General features: G+C 50.3%; 1 protein-coding gene across 1 annotated transcript in view; it reads left to right on the top strand.

The window, feature by feature from the left end:
- Positions 1 to 5,275: 5,275 nt before the first annotated feature.
- MOB2 (MOB kinase activator 2) overlaps positions 5,276 to 25,450 on the top strand; it is a 100,475-nt gene continuing 80,300 nt past the window's right edge. The window contains exon 1 of the mRNA XM_077115341.1: positions 5,276 to 5,351. Within this exon, the coding sequence (XP_076971456.1) occupies positions 5,335 to 5,351 (17 nt within the window). The 5' untranslated portion in view covers positions 5,276 to 5,334. The remainder of the gene's footprint in view (positions 5,352 to 25,450) is intronic.

Raw genomic sequence — 25,450 nt, 5'->3', positions numbered from 1 at the left:
AGCCCTTCTTAACGTGCTACAAGCGCTCCTTAGCTTCTGCTGCAACATCTCGTGAGCCCCACGAGAGCGGATCTTTGTGTGATGTCTTCCAGGCACCTCATCGGGGCCTGGTTAAGCTGTGTTGGATGAATGGAAAGAAAAAGAGGCCAATTGGAAACCCTAGAGTACCACTTCCCTGCCAAAAAGAGCAGACCACAGGTGAACTGCTGTCTCCAGAGGAGCCAGAGGTGAACCCCCCACCCACACACACACACCAGACGCGTGAGCCACGCCAAGGCGGTGACTCCTAGTACATCCACTTTCACGGATTTTGTCTGTGCAGAAGACAGAACAGGCTGTGATGACCAGACTCCTGGGAGTTGAAGACACAGTATCTCCTATCGCAGCGGCTCGCTCAGATGTGATGTCCTTACTGGGATGGCTCAGCATGGTGAACGCCACACCATGGCCCTCTCCCTTGGCTGGACCTGCCGCTTACCTGCCCCAGGAGGGTTTGTACTGAGAGGCTTTTTGGTGGACAGCCAAGGGCGAGAGAACCAGAGGCGTATGAAAGAAACGTTGGTCAGTCCTCACCAGTCCTGGAACAGAGAGGAGGGCGTGCCTTGCAGGGTCACATGGGGGAATGCTTCAGGAATGGGGGCTCAACAAAACAGGTGGGGAGCAGGAGGTCACGTGTGGACCTGGGGCTTGTACCTCTATGGGGTGGCATGGGGTGGGGCAGGAGCAGTTGGTCAAACAAGCGTGAGGGCTGGGGAATTTGTATGTGGCTCTTGCGGGGACGTGGGGTGGAGAGGGAGAAGCTGTTCCTCTTGTATGAGCAGGTGTCAGGGGTAGTCATGGAGGGACCGAGCGACGGGGTTGAAGACACGGAGGCCTTGCGACAATGCTGAGCCCCTTAGGTTACCGCCGACCTTGGAGACGCTGAGGCGGCATTCAAGAGTGTGAAGGCCCCGAGAGACTTCACTGCACCACAGGGTAACGTAGCCCCCGGCTCGCTGCCTCCATCTAGTCCACGTCAACTTCGTGGTCTCTGCAGCCTCTGTAACGGGGGTGATGTCACGTTGACCCGCCCTGGCACCCAGGAAGTGGCCGATACTCCTGATACCAAAATAAGACATGCCGGCCAACGGACACATTTATGGAAATTGAGGAACATGCCAGCTAGGTGGAGTTTTGCTGTCCAGAAGTCTGGGAATGCCAAGATGTCCCCTCCAAAGTGAAGGCCAGACTGTCCTAAGCCAGCCTTAGGAGGCCGCATTTGAATGGATGTTATTAGTGAGGAACTGCCTTTAGCTTCAAGCCACAGAAACTGGAAGGCAGATGCTTGGTCAAGGCCCTCTCAGCTGAAGGGCCAGGACTGCTGTGCAGGTTTTGGTTTCAGCAGGAACCTCAGCTCTTTCCACCCGATCTGCCATCAGTAGCATCCTCAAAGCTTCCTTGTGGTCCACAAAAGATGCCAGAGTTTGAGCCTTCATTCCCCTCTTCTTGGGAGGAGGGAGACTTCCAAGAATCAGGGGTGGGGAAAAAGCCCAAAAAGGCTTTGCGGGAGCTGCACCCACCAACTGCCACCCATGTCTCATTGGCCACCCCGCCTACACTGGATGCTAGGTCGATACAGCTTTCCATCTGGCCCCACTGCACAGGGTTCCACTGCTAAAGAAGAAAATGGTAAACTGGGTATCACACAGGGAATTAACACTCCCTGACCAGTGCTCACTGAGTGTGCTTCTACGGAATTGATGAGACACCCCGAACTGTGCCACCACTGAATGGGCCCCGATCTAGGAAACAGTTTGGCCGAGGCTGCAGTGCTGACAGCTCTCCACGTGACACTTGGAACCTGACCGACCCACTGGTGTTCAAGGACGTACGGGGTGGGCCCCACGGCAAGCACAAGTGGGAAGGCAGAAAGGAGAGTCAGGGTTTTGGAACAAAGCCCTATCTTCTTTTTTCCCCCCACATCTTCTTAAAAAAGCAACTACAATTCTTTGAGAAGCAAGTTCCAGCCTGCTACATCCTGTTACATCCAGTTCAGACTGTGTCTGAGCCCAGGGATGGCACGTGCCATACAATCTGCCCACTACAGACTGAGGTGACATTAAGCCATCAAGTGGGTGGTTTGGGATTCAGCTTGAGCGCAGGTAGCTCAAAACGGCTGCGTGAGCTGGGGGAGCACACCCCCCACTGAGCCACACCTCACTGCTTCCTCACCTTTACCGTCCACCGGGGCCTCATGCAGGATTTCTCATGACAAGTTGGATGCTGTTGTCACTCCCATTATACTCATAGGGGAATGGAGGCATGCGACATTCAACAGCCTGCCCAGGTCACCCAACTAGTCAATGGCAGAGCTGGGATCCAGCCCCAGACATCAAGGGATACAGGCTTGCTGGTACACCATGGGAACCTGGAACCTGGTCGTTGTCCACAGCACCTCCCGGCATGGGCAGGTCCAGGTTGAGAATGAATGGGCAGTGGCAGCACCAGATGCAGAATGCTGACTGGGGTACAGAGGGCTCAAGTCCCTCAGGAATGACGGTGTGGGTGAGTCACTCTATGAGGTCAAGAGATGCAGCCTGGTGAGGTGGCAGTGAAAGGCAAAGCAAACCTGCAATGGGGAGGAGGAAAACCATAATGTCACCCAGAGCCTTGTGCCCAGCTGTAGAAGTGAAGAACACGGTATGTGTTGTATTTTCTTCCTTCCTGAGATAGTGCATATTAAATGGATTTTCTTTTTTTACTCTTGATCTCAGGTGGCAGATAGTGGTAGAGTTTGCTTCACAATCATGACAAGGCTCAAAGAGGGCCGACCAGCTCCAGGGATCCTGGCAAGAGCTGCGGAGACTAGGGTGGGGCCTTGCCAGCTGGGGTGGGTAGTTTTCAAGTGTGTAAGGGACAGCTGCATTGTGGCAAGCAGCAGCATGTCATCTCCTTTTAGGCACTGTGGATATGAGACAGATACCTGCTCCCCATCCACACCCCGTGAGTGTGACCCATTGGAAACAGACCCCTAAAAGAGGTTGTTTTAGTTAAGGTGGGGCCCAACTCAATGAGGTGGAGTCTTATTCCAGGTCACTGGAGGCCTGACAAAGAGAAAGCTGCAGGAAGGAGCTGGAAGCAGGGAAGTCAGCGGGCACCCAGAAGAGAAACGAGAGCAGTTACCATGTGATGGAGGGCTGCCATCACCAAAGTGCTACTGACCCTGGAAGAAAGCCTTGGGAAGGCCCTGACTCGGACCTTTTGGCCCCTGCAAGTGTGAGCTAATAAATTCCTGTTGTTAAGCCAAGCTGTTGTCTAGCATTTGTGCTAGCAGCCTTGGAAAACTAAGACAAATGGTGTGTTTTAGTTTGCTAAAGCTGAACAAGTGCAATATATCAGAAATGGGTTGGCTTATATAATGAGGATTTATTAATATACCTGTTTACAATTCTGAGGCTGTGAAAATATCCAAGTCAGGAATCTCAGGATGATACCTCTTCCTGAAGAAAAGCTGCTGGTGATATAGGACTTCTCCATCACAGGGGAAGCCACGTGGTAATGTCTGCTGGTCTCTCCCTTCTCTCCTGGGTTTTGCTGCTCCAGCTTCTGGCTTCGGTGGCTTCCTCTCTGAGTTTCAGTGTGTTTCTCTCTTTTACCTTCTGTCTCTCGTAGCTTCTGTGTGTTTCTCTCTTAGCTTCTGTGTCTACTCTTTTATCCTCTTACAGAGAATTCTGGTAAGAGGATTAAGACCACTGGGGCTAAAAATTATCATGGTGATGGAGACACAACTATGTGATGATACTGTGAGCCACTGACTGTATACTTTGGACAGACTATATATGTGTGAAGTTTTCTCAATAAAAAAATATACATATATGAAAAAAGACCACTAGGGTATGCATCAACTGAAATAAACTAATCAAGAGGTCCCACCCACAATGGTATATACAGCTTCAAACCATCACATGATGTTAATGTAAATCAGCAAAATAGGGCGCACTGTCGTTGGGTAGTCCTTTGTTCACCTTCTCTCAGAATCCTAAGAATTCCCTCCAAGAGGGTAGATCTGCTCCCTATTCTGTAAACTACCAGTCTCTTGTGCAGCCAGAGTGTGGGCAAACACCCTAGGATTCTCTAAACTTTGAACTGAAGGCAAGACTATAGAAAATCCATTTAAGCAATGAGTTGCATTCCTTTTCTAGTGTCATTCCTGTCAGTTTTTGCATAGGGGGACTGGATTCTGGCACCCAGTGACAGCAGCAGTGCCATTTGCACCTTCCCAGTCCAGCAGCCCCAATTCTGCTTCTCCACCATTGGCCATAACCATATCACCTGGCCTCCTACTGCTGCAAGGGAGGCTGGGATTGAACTGTTTCACTTGCTGGCCTCTATACAGAGGAAGGGAGGGGTGAAGGCACTTAGAATGGAGACCACCGTGGCTGGAGGGTGTTCCTTGGTGCATGGTCTCAGAAGCCTGGTTCTCCAAACCCCCTGGCCATTCTGTGACCTACCCAGCTTCTGTTAATGAATTCCTCCCCTCCTTAAATCTTTACATGGATGGCACTGAGAGGCCTGGTTGACACCCGGGTATTCCTGAGTCTGGAAAGAAGGAAAGGTGAGCAGCAGAGGGTCCTGGAGGAGAAGGGCATGCACAACCTCTGTGAGGCCCAGAGCTGCTGCTTTCCTCTGGCTGCCCCTGGAGTAGGGGAATTCAGCCGCCCAGTGTCCGTGCCTAGCAGTTTACCTCCGCAGGAGGAGGGGCTGACGATCTCGGAGGCAGCAGTGGGAGTGCAGCAAGCTGTGGCCCAGGAGCCAGGAGCCAGGAGCCTTGTGTCTGTGCCCTGCAGTTCCGACCCGTTCGCTGTGGGATAGCCCGGTAACCTATCAACCTCTGGGCCCGGAGTTCGCTTCCAGCCCCGACGGTTCCGCGTCCACGTGCCCAGCGTAGAGCTCCCAAGGCGGAGGCAACCGGGAGGCGTCTGCACTCGTGCTGCCCTCGCGGCTCTGCTCGAGGGATGGCGAGGGTTGGTCCCTTCCTCCCGGTGCGAGGGAAGGAAGCCGGGCCCCCGCGCTTTCTCGAAGCCTGCACGTGTCTCGAGACCTCAGGCCAGTGCGGGGGGCAGCGAGAGAACACACGTCGGCAAGCGCCCCGGCCGGAAACGCGGCGCGGCCGAAAGGGCCGCCGGGACTACACTTCCCAGGCGGCCGCGTGCGGGCGCGTCACTTCCGGCGGCGGGGCGACGGGGCGCGCGTGGGGGAGTGTGCGGGCGAGTGTTGACTTCCGGCCGCCGCCGCCGCCGCCGCCGCCGCCGCGGGCTGAGGGGCGACGAGACGGGCGGCGGGCGCGGCGCAGCCATGGACTGGCTCATGGGGTGAGTGTGCGCCGGGCGTGCGCGGGGCCGGCGTCCCGGACGAGGGCCCCGGGCCCTGGCGGCGCGGACTGCGGGCGGCCTCTCGGGGGGGCCCGCGCGCCTTGAGGGGCTGCCCCGTCGGGCCGGCTCCCGGTCTCTCCCGGCGGTGGGCCCCGCGCGGCTCCGCGCCGCCTCCCGGGCGGGGACCTGAGCCGGGGCTCGGGGTGGGGGGGCGCCTCGGGGACCTGGGGTGCTGGAACCCCGCAGGAGTCAGGCCCGGGGAGACCCTGCGGCTGGGGTGTCAGGGGGCTTTGCGGAGCGCGCTCTCCGCACCGGCCGCCGCGGGTCCGTTGGTTTGGAATAAATCCCTTGAGCGAGTGAAGAACACTTCCTTAAAGAATAAAAATAAAAAAAAATTAAACAACGAAAACAACCCACCCAGCAGCCCAACTTTTTTCCCCTGGTGTGCAGTGAGAGCGCGCAGGTGAAAGTGGGGAGCCGCGCGTCGGCGGCCGGCCTTGGTTGGGGAGGACCGGGGCTGCCGGGAGGCTCCGCTCGTCCTGGCATCGCGACCTCCGTGGAGTCGGAAGGAAGCATCGACACTGCCGACGGGCGTCCCCCTCCCTCCCCTGCCTCCCGTGCGCTTTTGTGTTTAGCTTTGCTGAGAAATAAGTAAAAAGTCACTTTGCCGTCAGAAAGTTATTCAAGCGGAAGCAGTACCCACCCCCACCCCCTTCCCTTCTGAGGGAGGAGAAGGGCCGGCACTTTTCACCCAGTAGCTCGGTCCTTAGCGTCTACCCCTATCTCTGGGTTTCTTCAGTAGCACCCCTTGGGTGTCAGTCAGTATTCCAGAGGCTTGGGTGGGGCTGGGGAGCTGTTGTTCTTGGTTTGGGGCTGGTGGAAAGGCATGTGCGGACTCTGCAGTCCTGACAGTGAGGCAGAGGTGTCCACGGCCCAGGCCCCCTGCAGGGTGTCTGGTAGCGGCTGGGCAATGTCGGGGTAAGCAGGGAGATGCGTAATGGGTTAGACCTGGCCCTCGCCTTCCACTGTCATGCCGGCTAGTGGAGGGGAGACCAGGGAGGACAAAGTGTGAGGGCGGATAAATGAAGCGGGCCAAAGAGAAATGCTGAGTGTGGCTGGGTGGGCGGGAGCCAGAGCACCGGAGTCGGGCCGCCTGTGGGCAGCTTGTGGGTGAGGAGGAGACAGCCGCCACCCCACGTGGGCGCTTCCTTAGGGGACAGGCAGCCCTGCCCCATAGACTTGGTTTGACCCAGCTGTGCTGCTTGTCTCTGTGACTTTGGGCCTTCCCCCCCCACCCCCGCTTGCTTTTTTGTTTGTTTGTTTAATCATCTGTAAAATAGAAAATGTGGTATTTGTAATATAGAGTTATGGACGGATAAATGAAAGGAATGCAGGGCTGGCATATGGTGGTTGTTTTGTAGGAGGACTTTAAAACCCACGGGCACCTGGAGTTGAAGGCAAAGACCTGTGTTTGCTTTATTCCAAGTTAAATTAACTTACTTTCTGATTCTTTCGGTTGGACTGTATTGGAGGCACCGTAGCTCCCAAGTGAGTCTGCTTTGGAAAAGTCACAGGGCTTTCTGTCACAGGGCCCAGCTTTATCAGCCAGGTTGCTGAGGAAGCAACGGACAGTGTTCGGTGTGTCATCTATAATGTGCTCATTTCCTTAAGTAGCAGCACCTCTGTGCCTGGAAGCTGACTAACTGTGCAGTCTCTTTAAACTGACTGAAGTCAGTGCTTTATGGACTTGACTGTAATCATCTTGAATAACCAGAAATTCACCGGAGGTCCAGCCCTCCAGGTAAACGGTGGCTCTTAATTGCTGAGTTCCGTGCTGGTCCAGGTCCTAGAGGTAAACAGAAGTCTGCACAGAGGGCTTCGAAAGGTACAGGCTAGGAGCAGCTGCATTGGCGGCTGTGGGAAGGAAAGGAGCAGTCATTGCTGCCTGGCTCTACAAATGTGCAGCTCCCAAAAAAGTAGAATTGTAAAAGAGGTTTTGGAAAGGAGTTTGGTTGTCTTTGTGTATGAGTTTTTCACTTTAGGGCATTGCATGTTTGAATTGTGAATCATGAATTATGCTAACAATTCCTTAAATCTGAACGCCTGCCCCTCCTTTTCAGTGGCACATTTCAGTTGTCAAGTACTAATCTTCTTCGAGATCTTTTCACAGTGGTGGCATGGGTTCTGCAGCCCTCCTTCCTGCTGTCCCTCCAATCCTATGCTCGTTTCACTTATTCATCGAGCATCTACTATAAACTATGAAGCCGTCAAGGCCTAGACTTGAATGCTGCAGAGTGAGACACACATACACACACACACGCACACACACACACAGATGCACACACCATCTCCCAACTCTTGAAAGCTGCAGAGTGAGACACACACACACATGCACGCACGCACACACCATCTTCCAACTCTTGAAAACTGCAGAGTTAGGCACACACACACACACACACACACACACACACACACACACACACACACACACACACACACAATCTCCCAACTCTTCCCTAGCCCTGGAGGAGAGCCGGGGGCAGGCAGAGAGAGGGAGAGTCAGCTGAGTGTGAACAGCCTCCTCCTGCCAGAATGCCTTTTGTGTGCCTGGTGCTGGGGCTTTAGCTGGTGGTTAACTCTTTAATCTGGCTTCAGAATTGGGGAAATATGTTATTCTTTATTATTATCTTGATCCTTTTATTGGTTCAGACTGTTGATTGCCAACTAGGTAGTTCGATACATAGATCTCTTCTTATGTTTTCTGTTTTTTTTTAAACAAAGGGTTTTTTTGCTTTTTTTGTTCAGTATGAACTGGACAGGAGCAGCAAACGGTGCTCTCTACCTTCCCTCCTGCTTGCTGAAGTAACCAGAAGGATGGTATATATAGATGCACAAGTGAAGAACCACATCTTCCCTTTCACTGAAAGAGAAACTTAGCGCTGACTTTGCTGAGTAATGTTAGCAGTTTTATCTTCAGCTCTCCCGGCTGCTTCCAAGGAAGGGGAGGTCCTACTGGAAAACCTGCTCAGAAAAGCCAGCAGTCAAGCGCAGCATGTTAGGACTCAGTGTTGAATTTCCTGGGGTTCCGTTGGGCTTCTCTGGAGAGGCTTTGCTGTGTGTAACTGCTCAGTCTCTGCATTTCCTCCCCTTGGCATTGCTTTGGGTTTGCTGTTGAAACAGGCGTTGAGGTTTTTTGTTTTGTTTTGTTTTACAAAGAGTACATTCAGATTTGGAAAGGGTCACTGCTTCTTGTGTAGTCAGCCTCTGTAGTCCTTGGCTATCTCGATTCTGGACAGCTGATGACAGTGGCAACACAAGAGGAAACTGCCTGGAATACATCAGATCCGATAGTCTGGAAAAATGAAGATCCTGTATTCTTAGGTGCTTGGTGATTTAGGGAAAACTTTTGTCTTATCCTTAGCTGGCAAGGACAGGCATTTTTCAGCAGAAGATAGAAGTGCCTTTCAAATATTACCCACCAAGAAGCAGCAGTCCAGAAGCCTCAGCATCTGGGAATGCAGCAGAGGAAATAAACTTCTTCCCACTCCGACTGATAGGAACAGCCCGGCCCTCCCACAGGCCTGGGTGGGGCCCAGCAGGGTGAAGTTTGGAGGGACTTGCCCATGCCTGCCTGCCTCGCCCTTAGGCCTGCAGGGGTTGGGTGTGAGGAGGTTGGGTTGGGGCTCCAGGCAGGGTCCCCCGTCTGCAGGTTCCGTACCTCGGATCCTCCTCGCCTTTCTTTCCGAGTCTGCAGGGTACCTTGACGCCAGCACTCTCTGTTCTCAAGCGGCAGACGTGGGAATGGGTGGAGGTAGGTAAAGAAGCCAGGATTTGCCGGTTCAGGTGGGGGCTTAATCTCCCTTGGGAGCATCTGCACGGCCATTCGGCCGGCTGCTCTTTGCTATGTGGCTGCTGGGCTTTCCTGCCCCACGCTCAGGAGTCTCCTCAGGGAAAGGCACGAAGCCCAGGGTAGCTGCATCTCTGCAGGGATCTGAGGGGGTGGAGATGAATTAGCTTTTCTTCTTCCCTTGCCTCCTGGGAGCAAGTAAGCTGATGATGAGGACGCACAGGCTTGCTTGAGTCTTCAGAACTTTTTCTTTTTAATAGTTTTATTGAGGTATAATTTACATACCATAAAGTTTGTTTTGAGCGTACAATTCAATGACTTTTAGTAAAATTACAGAGTAGTACCCATCACCACAATCTAATCTTAGAACTTTACCATCATCCCCCAAAGAAACCTTGTGTCCTTCTTTGCAGCCACTCCCGTTCCCACCCCAGCCAATCACTCATCCACTCTCGGTCTCTGTTTACTTGCCTTTCGTGGACATTTCATATGTGTGGAATCATGCAGTATGTGGTCTTTTGATGATGCTTCAAGGTTCTTGCACATCTCACACGCCCTGGTCCTTGGGTCCCTGGTGGGTGCACACTGCGTCCTGTCCATTCACCAGTGGGTGGGTGTTTGGTGGTTTGGTGGTTCCCACATTCTGGTGAAGGTGCCAGCCTTTTAGAATGCTGAGCTGGGAGACCTCATCAGCCAGAGGCCACCCCAGGCTGCTGATGCAGTGGGGTTTGCTGTCCAGGCTCCTGTTGGGGTAGGGGTTCCCAGATCACAAGGTTGCCAGTTCTGCTTCCAGTGAGTTCTCAGCCTGGCCCAGCCACCCTTGGGTGAGGACAACAGGAGCATCGCAGCACATGCGTGCTGGAGCTGGCCGAGAGCATGGACGCTCAGCCTGAGTCATCTTGAGGGATGCTAATAGGTTTTCCTAGCACAAAGTAGGAAACATGGGGCCCAGGAAGAAGCAGTGACATGGCATAGAGGCATGGACAGAAAACTAGCTGAATGAAGTCAGGTTCTCCCAGGTGGCAGACCCCTGGCCCCCCCTTCCCAGCTCCTGAAGCCCTGATTGGGGACATTTTCAGAAAACAGGTCTCTTGGAGGGCAGCATACCCCAGGGCTCCACCTGGGCAGGTATTTAGGCCTGTGGTGGTATTGCCTTCAGGCTCCTGGTAAGGAGGGCAGCAGTCTCTTGCAGCTCTTCTAGAATGTGCCCTGTGCTCTTTGATGCCCTAAGCAATCCATCTCTTCTCCTTTGTTTCCCTGCTGGAAGGTCCAGCTGGCAGGCATTGGGCTGGACGTGAACCCACGGAAGGTTCCACAGAAAAGCTCTGCTGAGGTCCTGGCACCTGGTCTGCAGACTGTGCTTCTAACTGCAGGGGCATCTATGATGACCTCCCATGGCCCCCAAAGCACAGTACTTGGGAAGAGGGGCCTGCCCTGGGCAGCGGCTTCCACTTCCAGTCTTCACCCTGGTGTGGTTACCTTGTTCTTGCCATGGCTTCTGCCCCAGGCTTTGGGACTGTTGTCCTCCAGAGAAGCCAGGCTCTGCCCTTTTCTCACATCCCGCTTAGGGACACAAGGCTGACCCATGGTCAGTCCAGCAGGCTGTTGTCCTGGATGTGGGTTGCCATCGGTGGCTTGGGAGGGGTTCACCGGATGTGCTGAGTGTGTTGTCAGCTCAGGGGCCGAGGTTCTGCCGTCCCTGTGTGGTCTGGGAAGGTGGGCTTCTGAGGCTATGAGGGTGGGGGCGCCCACACTGATGTTCCTGGACCCCAGCAATGCTGGGGATTTTACTTGGCAGAGGCTGGCACTGACTTCAGAGCACTGGCAGGGGTGCCCTGGTGCTTTGTCAGGGCACACGGACCCCAGCTGCTCTCGGTGGACATACCTTTTCTGTGCTCCCACCTGTGCTGCTCCTTCCAGCGTGTTGGAGAGGAGGTGGTGGTGCTCTTCCGACCTGTCTTGGCAGAAGGGTCTCCCCATTCTCTGTTTGACTTTGTGTGTATTTTTCTTCCTGTGCAGGATTTCTGGTGTCTGGGGCACACCCACTGGTGTCAGCGCCATGGGGCAGGGCCTGGGAACATGGAACAAGAAACAATTGAAGCTAAAAAATAAAACTTGGAAGCTTAGGAGGGAAGAGTGGCCAGGATTGGCGTGGCATCCAGGCCCAGCTTTGACTCGGGTTGGCGTTTGAGCAGAGCCCTGGGTTCGGGTCGTGTTCACGCTGTTCTCAGGGACGCCTTTCTTTGTCCGCACTGGCATTTTTTTTTTTTTTTTTTTTTTTTTTTTTTTTTTTCATTCAGTGTTTTAATATAATTGCATTACAATTGGGTAGTATTGTGCTGTCCATTTCTGAGTTTTTATATCCAGTCCCGTTGTACAGTCTGTATCCCTTCATCTCCAATTATCCCTTCTCTTTTTTTTTTTTTTTAATTAACGGAAAAAAAGAAATTAACCCAACATTTAGAGATCATACCATTCTACACATGCAATCATTAATTCTTAACATCATCACATAGATGCATGATCATCATTTCTTAGTACATTTGCATTGGTTTAGAAGAACTAGCAACATAACCGAAAAAGATATAGAATGTTAATATAGAGAAAAAAATAAAAGTAATAATAGTAAAATCAAAACAAAACAAAACAAAACAAAACAAAAACCTATAGCTCAGATGCAGCTTCATTCAGTGTTTTAACATGATTACTTTACAATTAGGTATTATTGTGCTGTCCATTTTTGAGTTTTTGTATCTAGTCCTGTTGCACAGTCTGTATCCCTTCAGCTTCAATTACCCATTGTCTTACCCTGTTTCTAACTCCTGCTGAACTCTGTTACCAATGACATATTTCAAGTTTATTCTCGAATGTCCGTTCACATCAGTGGGACCATACAGTATTTGTCCTTTAGTTTTTGGCTGGATTCACTCAGCATAATATTCTCTAGGTCCATCCATGTTATTACATGGTTCATAAGTTTATCTTGTCTTAAAGCTGAATCCATTCTGCCATTCTATGTCTTTTGATTGGGAAATTCAGTCCATTAACTTTTAGTGTTATTACTGTTTGGATAATATTTTCCTCTACCATTTTGGCTTTTGTATTATATATATCATATCTGATTTTCCTTCTTTCTACACTTTACTCCATACCTCTCTCTTCTGTCTTTTCGTATCTGACTCTAGTGCTCCCTTTAGTATTTCTTGCAGAGCTGGTCTCTTGGTCACAAATTCTCTCAGTGACTTTTTGTCTATAAATGTTTTAATTTCTCCTTCATTTTTGAAGGACAATTTTGCTGGATATAGGAGTCTTGGTTGGCAGTTTTTCTCTTTTAGTGATTTAAATATATCATCCCACTGTCTTCTAGCTTCCATGGTTTCTGCTGAGAAATCTACACATAGTCTTATTGGGTTTCCCTTGTATGTGACAGATTGTTTTTCTCTTGCTGCTTTCAAGATCCTCTCTTTCTCTTTGACCTCTGACATTCTAACTAGTAAATGTCTTGGAGAACGCCTATTTGGGTCTATTCTCTTTGGGGTGCGCTGCACTTCTTGGATCTGTATATTTAGGTCTTTCATAAGAGTTGGGAAATTTTCAGTGATAATTTCTTCCATTAGTTTTTCTCCTCCTTTTCCCTTCTCTTCTCCTTCTGGGACACCCACAACACGTATATTTGTGCGCTTCATATTGTCATTCAGTTCCCTGATTCCCTGCTCAAGTTTTTCCATTCTTTTCCCTATAGTTTCTGTTTCTTTTTGGAATTCAGTTGTTCCATCCTCCAGTTCACTAATTGTAGCTTCTGTCTCTTTAGATCTACCATTGTAGGTATCCACTGTTTTTTCCATTTTTTCTTCTTTGTCCTTCACTCCCACAAGTTCTGTGATTTGTTTTTTCAGATTTTCTATTTCTTCTTTTTGTTCAGCCCATATCTTCTTCATGTCCTCCCTCAATTTATTGATTTGGTTTTTGAAGAGTTTTTCCATTTCTGTTCGTATATTCTGCATTAGTTGTCTCAGCTCCTGTATCTCATTTGAACTATTGGTTTGTTCCTTTGATTGGGCCATATCTTCAATTTTCCGAGCGTCATCCATTATTTTCTGCTGGTGTCTGGGCATTTGATCAGATCTCCCTGGGTGTGGGACCCAGCTGGTTGAAAGGTTTTTCTGTGGAATCTCTGGGCTCTGTTTTTCTTTTCCTGCCCAGTAGGTGGCGCTCGTGGCGGTCGTTTGTCTGCGGGGCAGTCGGCCCGGGAAACCGCGCATGGAGGCGGGGGTCGCTGGCCGTGGCTTGGGGGAGTGCCGGTCCAAATTGCCCAGCTGGCCCGAGACGCCAAGCGTGAGGGGAGGGCCCCGCTATCCAATGTTCCCAGTCAGACCGGGGAGCCACGTGCGTGGAGGGGACCCCAGACGCCAGCCACCCCAGCCGGGAAAACGTGCACCCCTCGGGTATCTCACAGCAGTGGATTCTCCCTACCCGTTCAGCCGTTCCAGAATGGGGTACGCTGTCTTTTTTGGTCTCTGTCGTGACTCCGGGAGCTGTTTTGTATTGTTTCTGTTTCTTTAGTTGCTTTTCTGGAGGAGGAACTAAGACCCGCGCGTCTTACTAAGCCACCATCTTCTCCGGAAGTCCGCACTGGCATTTTAGTTTTTGGGGCGCATTTTTGGTTTTACCTTTGAATGTTGCAGCTGTACTGGGTAACGGGCGTGATTTTGTTCAGTGTTAATTGAGTGTTTCACATGGGGCCTCCTCCTCCTCCGGAATGCAGGCCCAGCCAGGAAGCAGGGGAGGTGTAACCATCCTCTTTCCCCTAGGGGTCAGGGTCTTTTCTTTCAGTTGTACCACTTCCCCTCCAGCCTTTGTGGATGGGCGGGCTGTCGGTAGACCATACCCCTGCGTCCACTGCCTTTTCTGAGACTTGTCCCAGCCTGTAGACAGGCCTGGCAGTAGTGGGTGACCCTCTGATCCATCCGACTGGCCGGAGTGGCCTCACGAGTGTGAAATTAGCTTGTGTGTGGGCTGTAATTTGCTGATGTGAGTGCAGCATGTCTGCACAGCCCCACAGTGGGTCTCGTGGGGCTGTTTCTGATGGGCAGTCCCTTCTCGCCCAGGGACGTGAAGTGGGGGGGCTCTGACATTAGGGGTCAGGATCTAGTCAGGTAGCTGGGGAGGTGGTCCTGTGGGCCCCACCCTGAGCCCAGGGAAGGGGCCCAGCCATGCACAGTGTGCTGAGAGTCCCTTTCCTCAGGCAGCTGATGTGCTGGGAAGGTGGGTGGGCAACCAGTAGCAAGATGGGACAGTGCGATGGGGGAGGGGGAGAGGGGTGGGCAGCAGAGGTGTTCTGGAAGTCCCCTTAGGGACAGGACATGTGAGCCACAACCTGAAGAGCTGGGGGCACTCGGCACGTGGCTCTGTGAAGGAGAAGCTGACAAGCCTCTAGCCGCGTTCTAGCTCCTCTCTGAGGTCCCCACCCCACCCCCACCTCACTGAGGACTCATGGATGTTTATTTATTCAACCCTTTACAATCATAGTCCATATTATTTTTGATGCTCAGATCATCCCCAATTTGGCTGGTGGGAGTGCTGTTTAAACTGACCTCTGCGTCGTCTCTGAATGTTTCCTTTGCTTTCTGACCACCAAGTTGCATGCCCCCATGTATGTCCCCGTGTGTGCCCTTTTGTCTCCGTGTGTATGCCCTGTGTACCCCCGGGTGTGCCCCGTGTGTTCCCCTGCCCCAACCCTGGAAGGACCGTTTCTCCAGGGGGTGCTGGTTCTGGCAGTGGGGAAGGAGCCATAGAAACCCTGACCTGGGTGCTGGGTGGGCACCTTGAGGTGGGGGAGGGAGGGGCTGTAACCTTTAGGCTTTTTCGGAGGGGAAATAGGAACCCAGAATCCTGAGCTCATCATAATCTTTCCAATTTAATATTACGGGGCTTTTGTCCACTTCTTCCGTTTTATTTGGTGTCTTCTTTCCGTCAGCAGTCATGGTTCTTGATGGCATCAGTGTCATTGCTGTGTTTGCTTTAGCCGCAGCATCCGTAGACCAGTTCCCAGACTGCCGGGCCAGCCTCACCTTCAACACAAACCTGGCGATTGAATCCTGAGATTTTTTTGCCATCTTTGTTGTCCTTAGAATATATCCCCATACTTAAGCACATGTGCACACATGCCCACACATAGGATGCAGTCAGAATTGTGTCGGAGGTGTCTGCTGGAGCAGTTTTTTCTCTCTGTGGTTTTCTGTGTGACATTGAACAAGGTTCATTAATTTCTGTTCAATTTAGGGTTTGTTCCCCCCTATTTTAATTCAGTTTTAATTAAATTGTAGGAGGGTGGTTGCTGGCCGGGAAGGGCGTGGCCAGTGTCCAGAATGTCCTGGGTGGCATGTCTGGTTAGGAAGAGGCACACATGTCCTCGAGACCTCCTGGTGCCGGCTGTGTGGGCAGCACCAGGGTCTGTTTCCTGAATAGCCACAGGAGTGAGTGGATGGTGGTGGGCGGCAGCAGGGTGGCAGTGGGATATCTTGGGGTCTGTGTGCTGATGATTGCAGTGGCTTCTCTTGCCTGGGAGGCCTGACTGTCTCCATCTCTCCTTGCCACATGCCCTCCTCCAGCACCACTCCTGGTTTGTGCTCCGCGCGGCAGGAGCACCTGCGTGTGTAGTGCCCTGTCGAGGTGTGTGCACACTTTGTATGTTGGCCCTTCACTTCCCACCTCTTTGCTCAGCTGCCTCTCATGACATTTGGTAGGTAGCCCAGCCAGCTGCGGTCCTCCCTGTGCTTGCACCCTCAGAGCCATGCAGGGCATCAGGCAGTGGATGACCACATGGTGTCTTCTCTGGCCAGTGGGGATATGTGTGTGGGGTGACCTTCCAGTGGTCCGCCTGGGGACAGGTACAGCCCACCTCAGCCCTCAGGGGCTTGGCTTGTCCCCTGCCAGATGCACACGCCTCTGGTCTTAGGCTTGTCTTGGCGCTCTCCCGACCCTCTTCCCTGTTGCGGTGTCCTCAGCTCCCAGAACTCAGCGGTTCAGAATGGGGGCTGGCTGGGAGGGTCTCTGGCCCTACAGGCCGCTTGTGGGGCTCCCTGCAGTGGGGACCAGGCTGGGAACCCTGGGGGCCTTGCTCCACAGCCTAGGCTGGCCAGCTGTTGGGTCCTCGGTCTCCCTCATGCGGTCTCACTCCATGTGGGGTCTCAGCCTCAGTCTAGAGCAGGAGTCTTAAACATTTTGATCTCAGGACCCCAAAAAAGTGTTGTTTGTGTGGATTATAGCTATTAAAATTTAGCAATTTAAAAATTAAAATTGATAAGTTTAAAAACATTTATTCTTTAGTTCGTTTAAAAGGAATAATAAATCCAGCATATGCTATTGTAAACAAGTTTTTTAAACTGAAAAGTTTAAAACTTTCAGAGTGGAAAAAGTGTTAGTGAGAAGAATGGCGTTGTTTTACACTTTTGCAAACCTCATTACCTTGAGTCTTCTTGTAGCTGCGTCTGTATTCATGGGGTTGTAATTTCATAAGTCTCGTAGCTTCCGGAGTGCTCCACTCGTGAGAGAATGAGAGTGAGAGGCAGATAATAACATCGTTGTAGCATCAGGAAAAGCGTTTGGTTCTGGAGGACCCAGGGAACGGGTCTTGGGGGCTCCAGGGCCCTTAGTCCCCCATCAGTCTCGGCACAGCAGGAGAGCTTGTGCCGGGAGAGCTGTAGCAGAAGCTGCCGGAAGATGCATGTCACTCTTGCCAAGCTCTGCTGGGGAGAGACGGCCCCTCCATGGGCAGGGAAGGGGAGAGTTGCTGGCGACCCGGCTGCTGATAGACAGACACGGGGAACGCTGGCTCCATCACTACCCAGCATCTCCACAGTGAGTTGCTAACGACCCAGAGCCCTTTGTGTCAGGGCCACGGAAAGTTTGTCAAGTAAGCCTCCCTTCTCTGCATAGAAGTTGTTTAGGAGAACGGACCAAGGTCCAGACAGTTCCAGCTTAGAATTCTGACTCCACAAAACGCCAGCTCGTTTCACTGGTTTCCTCATGTGCACGTGGGCTGAGTAGGAACCTTCCTGTGGAGTGGTCGTGGGGATTGCTCAGGCTGATGGTCCAGGGGGAGGGGGATGGTCCAGTTGGTGGGGGACCGTCTGGAGTTCAGGGAGGCCAGTGCGGCAGGTGATGGATCTCCTGCCCTGTTACCGTCTCCTCCCACCCCTCCCAACCCCATCTCTGTCTCTCCTCCTTTCCTGGTTCCTCCTGGCCCCTCTGCCCCCTCCCCTCCTGGTCTCTGCTATCTACCCCCATGTCTCCATGATCCCCCTGCTGGTCCCTCTGGCTCCCACCCCCTGGAAGCCATCGTCCAGTGTCCTTAGAGGCAGTGATGCTGTCTTCACCCTGGCTTCTGGGGACTTCGTCCCTTCTTCTTTTTTGAAGGTTAGAAAAAGGAGGCATTTTATTTCATATTTGTTTAGTTTGCAGTATTTTACAGAGAATACATTCTTTTAAAAACCCAGGTTTGTAAAGAAAGCAGGTAGCTTCCTGCATGCCTTCTTAGAGAAGTGGTTGAGTCCCAGCACTGAGATGTAGTACAAAGGACTCCATCCCTCTTTTACTTTTCTGATCTGTAAATGAGTCTACTTGAAGCACCTGAGTATAGAAGTGTTAAGAAAACCTCTTATTGGTGCTGTTTATTGCTTTGCTTCATTTTGTTTTCTTGAGGAGACATATCAAACTCCTTTTGAACACGATGGAAATGTTTTGGTCATGGACAGTGTGATGGTAGCACAACATTGTGAATGCAGTTAACAGCACTGAAATATATCGCTGAATATGATTTAAAAAGGAAATATTAGATTGTATATATGATAAAACAATAAAAATTTTAAAGAAAATCAGTACATCTACAGTGAACCAATCCTAACTTAAACCATGGTCTATGGTCTTTAATTATTAGTACAGTTATAAAAAGTGTGCTGTCATCAGTTGTAACCAATGTTCCAGACCAGTACAAGGGATTGGTGGTGGGATGGTATATGGGAATCCTATATTTTATGCATGGTTGTTCTATAAACTCAATCACGGGTTTTCTTTAATAAAGAAAAAAACAAAACAAAACAGGAGGGCTAGAGAAAATATTCATAAAATACTCTTTTCATCAGCACCTGTGCCACTGCCAAGTAATCTTGGATATCTAGGGTCTGACAATGTGTTGGTTCAGGATTTTTTTTTTAATTTCAAAATGGTTTCTTTTTTTTTGGTTGAAATTTATTTTCCATGTGTAGAGAAAATCATAATGGTGGCTTTACTTTGGGGGGAGAATAAATAACTGTTTTCTATATGCATTAAAAAAATCCTTTTGGACATAGTGAATAGTATTTTAGGAAATTCTTGAGTTAAAAATAAAATTTGGTAATACTTCTCTCTCATCATGTATGTATCTTGAGCATCGAATTTAAGGCCTGAACTCTTAAAGTAGTTTCTGTATGTCCAAACAAAATTAATGAAGATTTTTTTCTGCAAACTAGAGACTTAGAGCAATATTGTTAGTTTACAGACAAGACTATTCTGCTTTTTAGGAATTATCTCTCTCTGTCTTTTTTTTGTTCCCCCTATTATTTATTTTTAACTCATATTTTTTACTCATCTGCCAATATCGTAGATAAAAGGAGCATCAGACACAAGGTTTTCATAATCGCACAGTCACATTGAGAAGGCTGTATCATTATACAGTCATTTTCAAGAAACATGACTACAGGAACACAGCTCTACAGTTTCTGGCACTTCCCTCCAGCCTCTCTAATACATCTTAAACTAAAGAGGGGATATCTATAACATGTGTAAGAATAACCTCCAGGATAACCTCTTGACTGTTTGAAATCTCTCAGCCACTGACACTTTATTTTGTCTCATTTCTCTCTTCCCCATTTTGGTCAAGAAGGTTTTATCAATCCCTTGATGCTGATTCCGAGCTCATTCTAGGATTTCTGTCCCATGTTACCAGGAAGGTCCACACCCCTGGGAGTCATGTCCCATGTAGAGAGAGGGAGGGCAGTGAGTTTGCTTGTCATGTTGGCTGAGAGAGGCCACATCTGAGCAACAAAAGAGGTTTTCTGGGGGGTGACTCTTAGGCCTAATTTTATGTAGGCCTAGTCTAATTTTGTGGGGATAAATTTCGTATGAACAAACCCCAAGTTTGAGGCTCAGCCTGTTGATTTGGTTGTCCCCACTGCTTGCAAGAATATCAGAAATTCTCCAAATGAGAAAGTTGAATTTTCCCCCTTTCTCGCCATTGCCCCAAGGGAACTTTGCAAATACTTTTTTCTTCACTGTTCAAATCATTGTAGGATTTATGAGGGCATCACTCTGGACATACCTATAAAATCTCATGCTCTATGTAAGGTTCCATGTACTTATGGTATTCAATTAAACTGTCCATAGAAGTTATATTAGGAAATGCACTAGTCAAAATACAAATTTTGTGCCAAATAAACATTTTTTGCTTTAGTCCCACACATAAGTTAACGTTTTAAAATATGAATTGCCATCTATTTTCAGCACCCTGCAGTATTGACATTCTTTTGTTCTTCGTCATGTAAAAACATTTTTTAATTTGTATATTTAGTCCCTATCATTGTATGCTCTAGGCATTCCCAGATTAAACCATCTCAGTCTTTATTGTCTATCTTTCCTTCTGGTTTCATTTGTGCCCTCAGCCCTCCCCCCTCTATCATTCTCACATTCAGCTTCATTCAGTGAACTAACATTATTGTGTTACAGTTAGGTAGTATTGTGCTATCCATTTCTGAATTTTTACAGGCAGTCCTGTTGTACAATCTGTATCCCTTCATCTCCAATTCCCCAAAATCTACTCTATTTCTATCTCTTGATGACCTCTGTTCTTAACTGAAATTCTCCAAGTTCATTCATTAATGTTCATCAGTGAGACCATACAGTATTTGTCCTTTTGTTTCTGGCTAATCTCACTCAGCATAATGTCCTCAAGGTCCATCCACTTTGTTACATGCTTCCTGATTTTATTCGTTCTTCCAGCTGCGTAAAATTCCATCGTATGTATATACCACAGCTTTCCGTCCCTCCTTAGTGCCTTTTGTTTTTTTGGTATGCTGTATGGAGGGGGGTCACATTTCATTCTGTTTCTATGTGAGTATCCCCTTATTGCAGCACCATTTGTTGAATTTTTGTTTGTTTGTTTGCTTGTTTGTTTTTGTTTTGGGGAGGCGCGTGGGCCAGGAATTGAACCTGGGTCTCCCACATGGCAGGCCAGAATTCTAACACTGAACTACCCTTGCACCCCCCTCTCCTGCGCCTTTTATTTGTCTTTGTTTCCACTCTTTCCCCTTCCTCTCCTTCTCTCTCCCAAGGTTTATTAAGCCCATACCTGATGGGCCATAACCTGGCTAGGCGGGGAGGAACATGTAACTGGCAGTGCCAGCACAAGTCTATAAGGCCTGTGCCCAGTGGCTGGGCACTTCTAAAGTAGCACCCTCTGATGGGTTGTTTTCCAAAGGAGACCCGTCGTTTAGCAGGAGCCCATGAGCCCCATGGGGGTGACTGGCTGGCCCTGAATGGACAGGTGGCACTCACCAGCCTGCGAAGCTGGGACTGCTGAAAATGCTGTCCGCGAGCTCAACCCCAGGGAGTCTGCCTGGGTGGGGAGGTGGTCTCCATGGCACAGTTGCACGGATGAGTCCTGTTCTCATACTCGTTTCACCCTGCAGTGCAGCAGCTTCACAGGGTAGTGGAATCTGGCAGCAGCCTTTTCTTTGGGTCTGGAGGGCTTGGACTGCTATTGGCCCCTTTAGGCTCTTAGGCTTTGAGGCAGCTGTGCAGACCTGGGAGCCTCTGTTCCCACTGTCCACCCAGGGGGACGCAGGCCCCGGCACTGTGGCGGCCATGGTAGTGCTCCAGGCGGGATGTGCTGCGCAGCTGGGTTTTGAGGGCTTGTTCCAGGAAGGACTGCTGCCCTTTCCTTCCCTGCTTGGCTTTGGAGGAGACCTCAGCCAGTGCCCTGTGGCTGCTGGGAGACCCATGATGGGTGGGGTAACTTAGTTGGATGTTTTGATTCTTACTGAGCACATGGTGGCTTCTCTACCGGAAAAGAGGCTTTGCTCCATTGTAGCTACTAATGGCTCTTTTGCAACAGGAGGTGGAACTGAGGGCCAGGCCCCCTGTTCTTCCTGGCCCAGCCTGGCAGCGTGTGCCCCACTCTGAAGTGAGGCCTTCCGGAGGCTGGAGCTTCAGGGCACAGATGTGGCTTTCTTTGCAGGACTTTTTCATTTGGCTCACCTCCGCCATTCCTCCGGAGTCCAGGAGAGAGGGAAGCCCGGGGGAGGGGCAGAGAGAGAGCCACCTGCCTGTCCATGCAGGTGAAGGTTATTAACTAGAAGCTTCTAAGACAAACGCACTTGTAGGCGGCAAGGTGGCCGAGCCAGGTCACAAAGCCTCCTCCTTCAAGGGTAGCCTGCGGGGTCCCGCACACAGTGGTGTGCTTCTGTGCACCGAGAGAAGGCTGTATTGGAGCCACTCCTGGGGTGGGTGTTGGGGGGTGGATGGCAGGACTGCTGGGGCAGGAGGCGGCAGGTGCGGTAGTGGATTTCCATCATATTGGGAGTGCAGCGGTAGAGCTCAGCCCAGGACTGAAATGTCTCGGGTTTCTCTGCTTTTACTGATGTCCAGTCCACAGCCACTGGGTCCCATTGGCATCAGGACGTGGGGAAGAGCTACCTCCCTGACTTCGGGAGTGGTCCGGTGGGGGAAAGAGGGGTGCTTCCCACGTTAGGATCTTGGATGTGGCTGAGTGTCAGAAAGAAAGCCATACTGAACGAGTATAAACGCCCACCTGATTGTGGAGAAGAAAAGAATTTATTAACGGTCTTGCAAGAAAGGGTGCACAACCGAAATGTGGTGGCTGGCACTCCAAGTGACAGGTGGCAGCAACATTTATTCCTTGAGCCTAGAACGCAGAGCCATCCCCTGTTTCCCCATTGCCTGGGCACTCCAGAGGTTACAGCCTATCCTAGAGGTCTAACTCAGTTTTTTCCCCATATAAGGAAATGGTGCCAATCCCAAGCCTTACATTAGACACCCCTCTCCCCTCCCTGACCACGGAACTGGTCTGGACTGGTTGGTGTAAATTTTGCTTTCTCCCGCCATTTTGTGTGAAAACAACTTAATTTTATTCTTACGAGAAGACGACCCCAGAGAAAGGAGGCCCAGGGAGCAGCCCGCATGGGAGGCACTGCACCTGTGCCATGCAACAGACCTTTGGAGCACAGGCTGACCCACTGTCCCTGGGTTCCGGAACCTCGGGCCTTGAGCAGCATACTCGGAACAGCAGCTGCAGGGGGCCAGGGCTGGAAGCACAGGCTTTGCTTTGGCTAGTGCTTCTCAACCCTGGCCATTTCGCCCCCCCACGGGACGTTGGGCTGTGTCTGGAGACGTCTTTGGTTGTCCCAACTTAGGGGAGGATGGAGTGCTCCTGACATCGAGTGGGTGGAGGCCAGGGATGCTGCTCATCACCCCACGATGTGCAGGCCACCCCCGCAGTAAGGAGCCCTCTGCCCCGAGTGTCACTGTGCCGTGCCCTGGCGGACAGGCCAGATGGACCATATAGATTTTCAGGGTGTGGCAGCGAGGCATGCGCACAGGGGCCCGCCGCCTCGGCTCAGGCTTGCCTCCCGCACTCAATTGTGAGCCCACCCACGGGTGCAGCACATGGGCAGAGAGACCCCCAACAGCCAGGTTCAGGGGCTTGCCACCACCCCACTTGGGACCTTTTGTGCTCAGAAGGGGCAGAGCATTTAACATCCCTGTCCTTCTGGGTTTAGTGCCCAAATATGCCAGCTCTCCCACGTAGTCTCAGGACACTGTTGCTGAGTGAACACAGGGTTGGTGTTTAATGGCTGCATCCCGCTTGCACCAGTGGAACACCACCCGCTGACGGTGCCCTTGGTGGCCTGAGCAGAAGGCTCACAACCTTTGGCGGGGATTCTCAGGAAGTTCTCCTCTCGGTCAGAAAGGTCCTCACTCCTTTGCCTCTGTGTGTTGGGCTTCACACGGTGTCGTCGTCCCATGCTGGGCGCTGGGTGACACTGGAGAGGAGGGCAGAGCAGGGAGAAGAGTTTAATGCGTCTGCCATAGGAAAGTGAAAACATGAAAAGTTATAAATCAGAGAAGAAAATCATGATACATTTTTAAACAAAACTGATTTCATACTGTACATAGGCTTTCCCACACCAATGCATAGTCTTTGAAAATGATGCTTTCCCTGGGTGTAGCCACTCTGCTCATGGGTATTTAAGATGTCCCCAGGCTGAGGGTCTTGCTGGCCAGGCATCATGCCCAGCGTTGGCGGCTGACTCCTAGAAGGGACTGGTGGCTGAGAGTGGGGCCTTCGGAGGCTTGTCCTGCTGCTGCAGTGTACCCCTGGGAAGTCTCTGCCTGCCTGTGCCCCAGACAGCAGCATTGGCACATGTCCATCTCACCACACTTCGTCGCCGGCACTGCATACTATTATTTTAAGAAAAAAAATCTTCACAGCATTGTCAGGTAAAAACCAGTGCCTTGTTGAGGCTGTGCCCCTTGGAGGGCTGAGGCGGCAGTCTTGCCAGGTGCCTGTGGCCACATACTTTTCTTTTGTGAATTATCCATCTAGGTCTTTGCCTCTTTTACCCCTGAAGTGGCCTAGTTTCCTTATGACTGGGGTAAGTTGCCTATGGTTTAAGGATACTACTTCTGAGTAGTGAGATGTTAGAACTGGTTCTTTTTTTTTTATTATTAATTTTTAAAATTTTGGTTCTTTTTTTTATTAATTTTTAAAATTTTTTTAAAATATGCTAAGAAACACAAGCATTCTTAACATATGATCATTTTGTTCTACATATATAATCAGTAATTCACAATATCATCACATAGTTGCATATTCATCATCATGATCATTTCTTAGAACATTTGTATCAATTCAGAAAAACAAATAAAAAGACAAACAGAAAAAAATTCATACATACCATATCCCTTACCCCTCCTTTTCATTCATCACTAACATTTCAATCTAAGTTTATTTTAACATTTGTTCCCCCTGTTATTTATTTTTATTCCATATGTTTTACTTGTCTGTTGATAAGGTAGATAAAAGGAGCATCAGATACAAGGTTTTCACAATCACACAGTCACGTTGTGAAAGCTGTATCATTATACAATCATCTTCAAGAAACATGGCTACTGGAACAAAGCTCTACGTTTTCAGGCATTTCCTTCCAGCCTCTCCTTTACATCTTGACTAACAAGGTGATGTCTATTTAATGCGTAAGAATAACCTCCAGGATAACCTCTGGACTCTGTTTGGAATCTCTCAGACTTTGATACTTTGTCTCATTTCACTCTTCCCCCTTTTCATGGAGAAGGTTTTCTCAATCCCTTGATGCTGAGTCTCAGCTCATTCTGGGATTTCTGTCCCACGTTGCCAGGAAGGTCCACACCCCTGGGAATCATGTCCTACGTAGGCAGGGGGACGGCATGAGTTTGCTTGTTGTATTGGCTGGAGAAAGGTCACATCTGAGCAACAGAAGAGGTTCTCTTGGGAGTGACTCTTAGGCCTAATTTTAAGTAGGCTTGACTTATCCTTTGTGGAGTTAAGTTTCATATGAACAAACTGCAAGATTGGGGGCTCAACCTATTGCTTTGGTTTTCTGCACTGCTTGTGAGAATATCAAGATTCAATTTGGGGAAGTTGAATTTTCCCCCCTTTTCACCATTCCCCAAAGGGGACTTTGTGAATACTTTTTTATTCACTGTAGAACTGGTTCTTACGGAGGAAGATAGGAGCAGAATACAGCCTCTGTGGGAGGCGTTAGGAATCTGTGGGTATCAGGTCCTGCCTCCACCTCCCTCTCACTTGCTCTCAGAGGATTGCTGAGTGTGAGCTTCTGCAGGTGCCAGACAAACATGCTGAGTAGGAGTGAAGGTCTTTCTATGAAACGGAGATGACGAATGTGGTAGAGCTGGAATAGGGGTGGTCATAGCATGGCAGAGCTAAGAGCCGGGAGGACCACAACATGGCAGAACTGCGGCAGGGAGGACCCATAGTATGGCAGAACTGCAGCAGGGAGGACCATGGCATTGCAGAGCTGGGGCAGGGAGGACCAGGGCATCGCAGAGCTGGGGCAGGGAGAACCCCAGTGTGGCAGAGCATCCAACTCCAGCAGCCTTCTAAGAACAGCAACATACGCCCAAAGAAAGTAGGAGGTAG

The sequence above is a fragment of the Tamandua tetradactyla genome, chromosome 9 (assembly GCF_023851605.1).
Source record: "Tamandua tetradactyla isolate mTamTet1 chromosome 9, mTamTet1.pri, whole genome shotgun sequence".
Classification (NCBI taxonomy): domain Eukaryota; kingdom Metazoa; phylum Chordata; class Mammalia; order Pilosa; family Myrmecophagidae; genus Tamandua; species Tamandua tetradactyla.
Note: the sequence above shows the minus strand (reverse complement) of the source record. Positions and strands in the feature narration are given on the sequence as shown.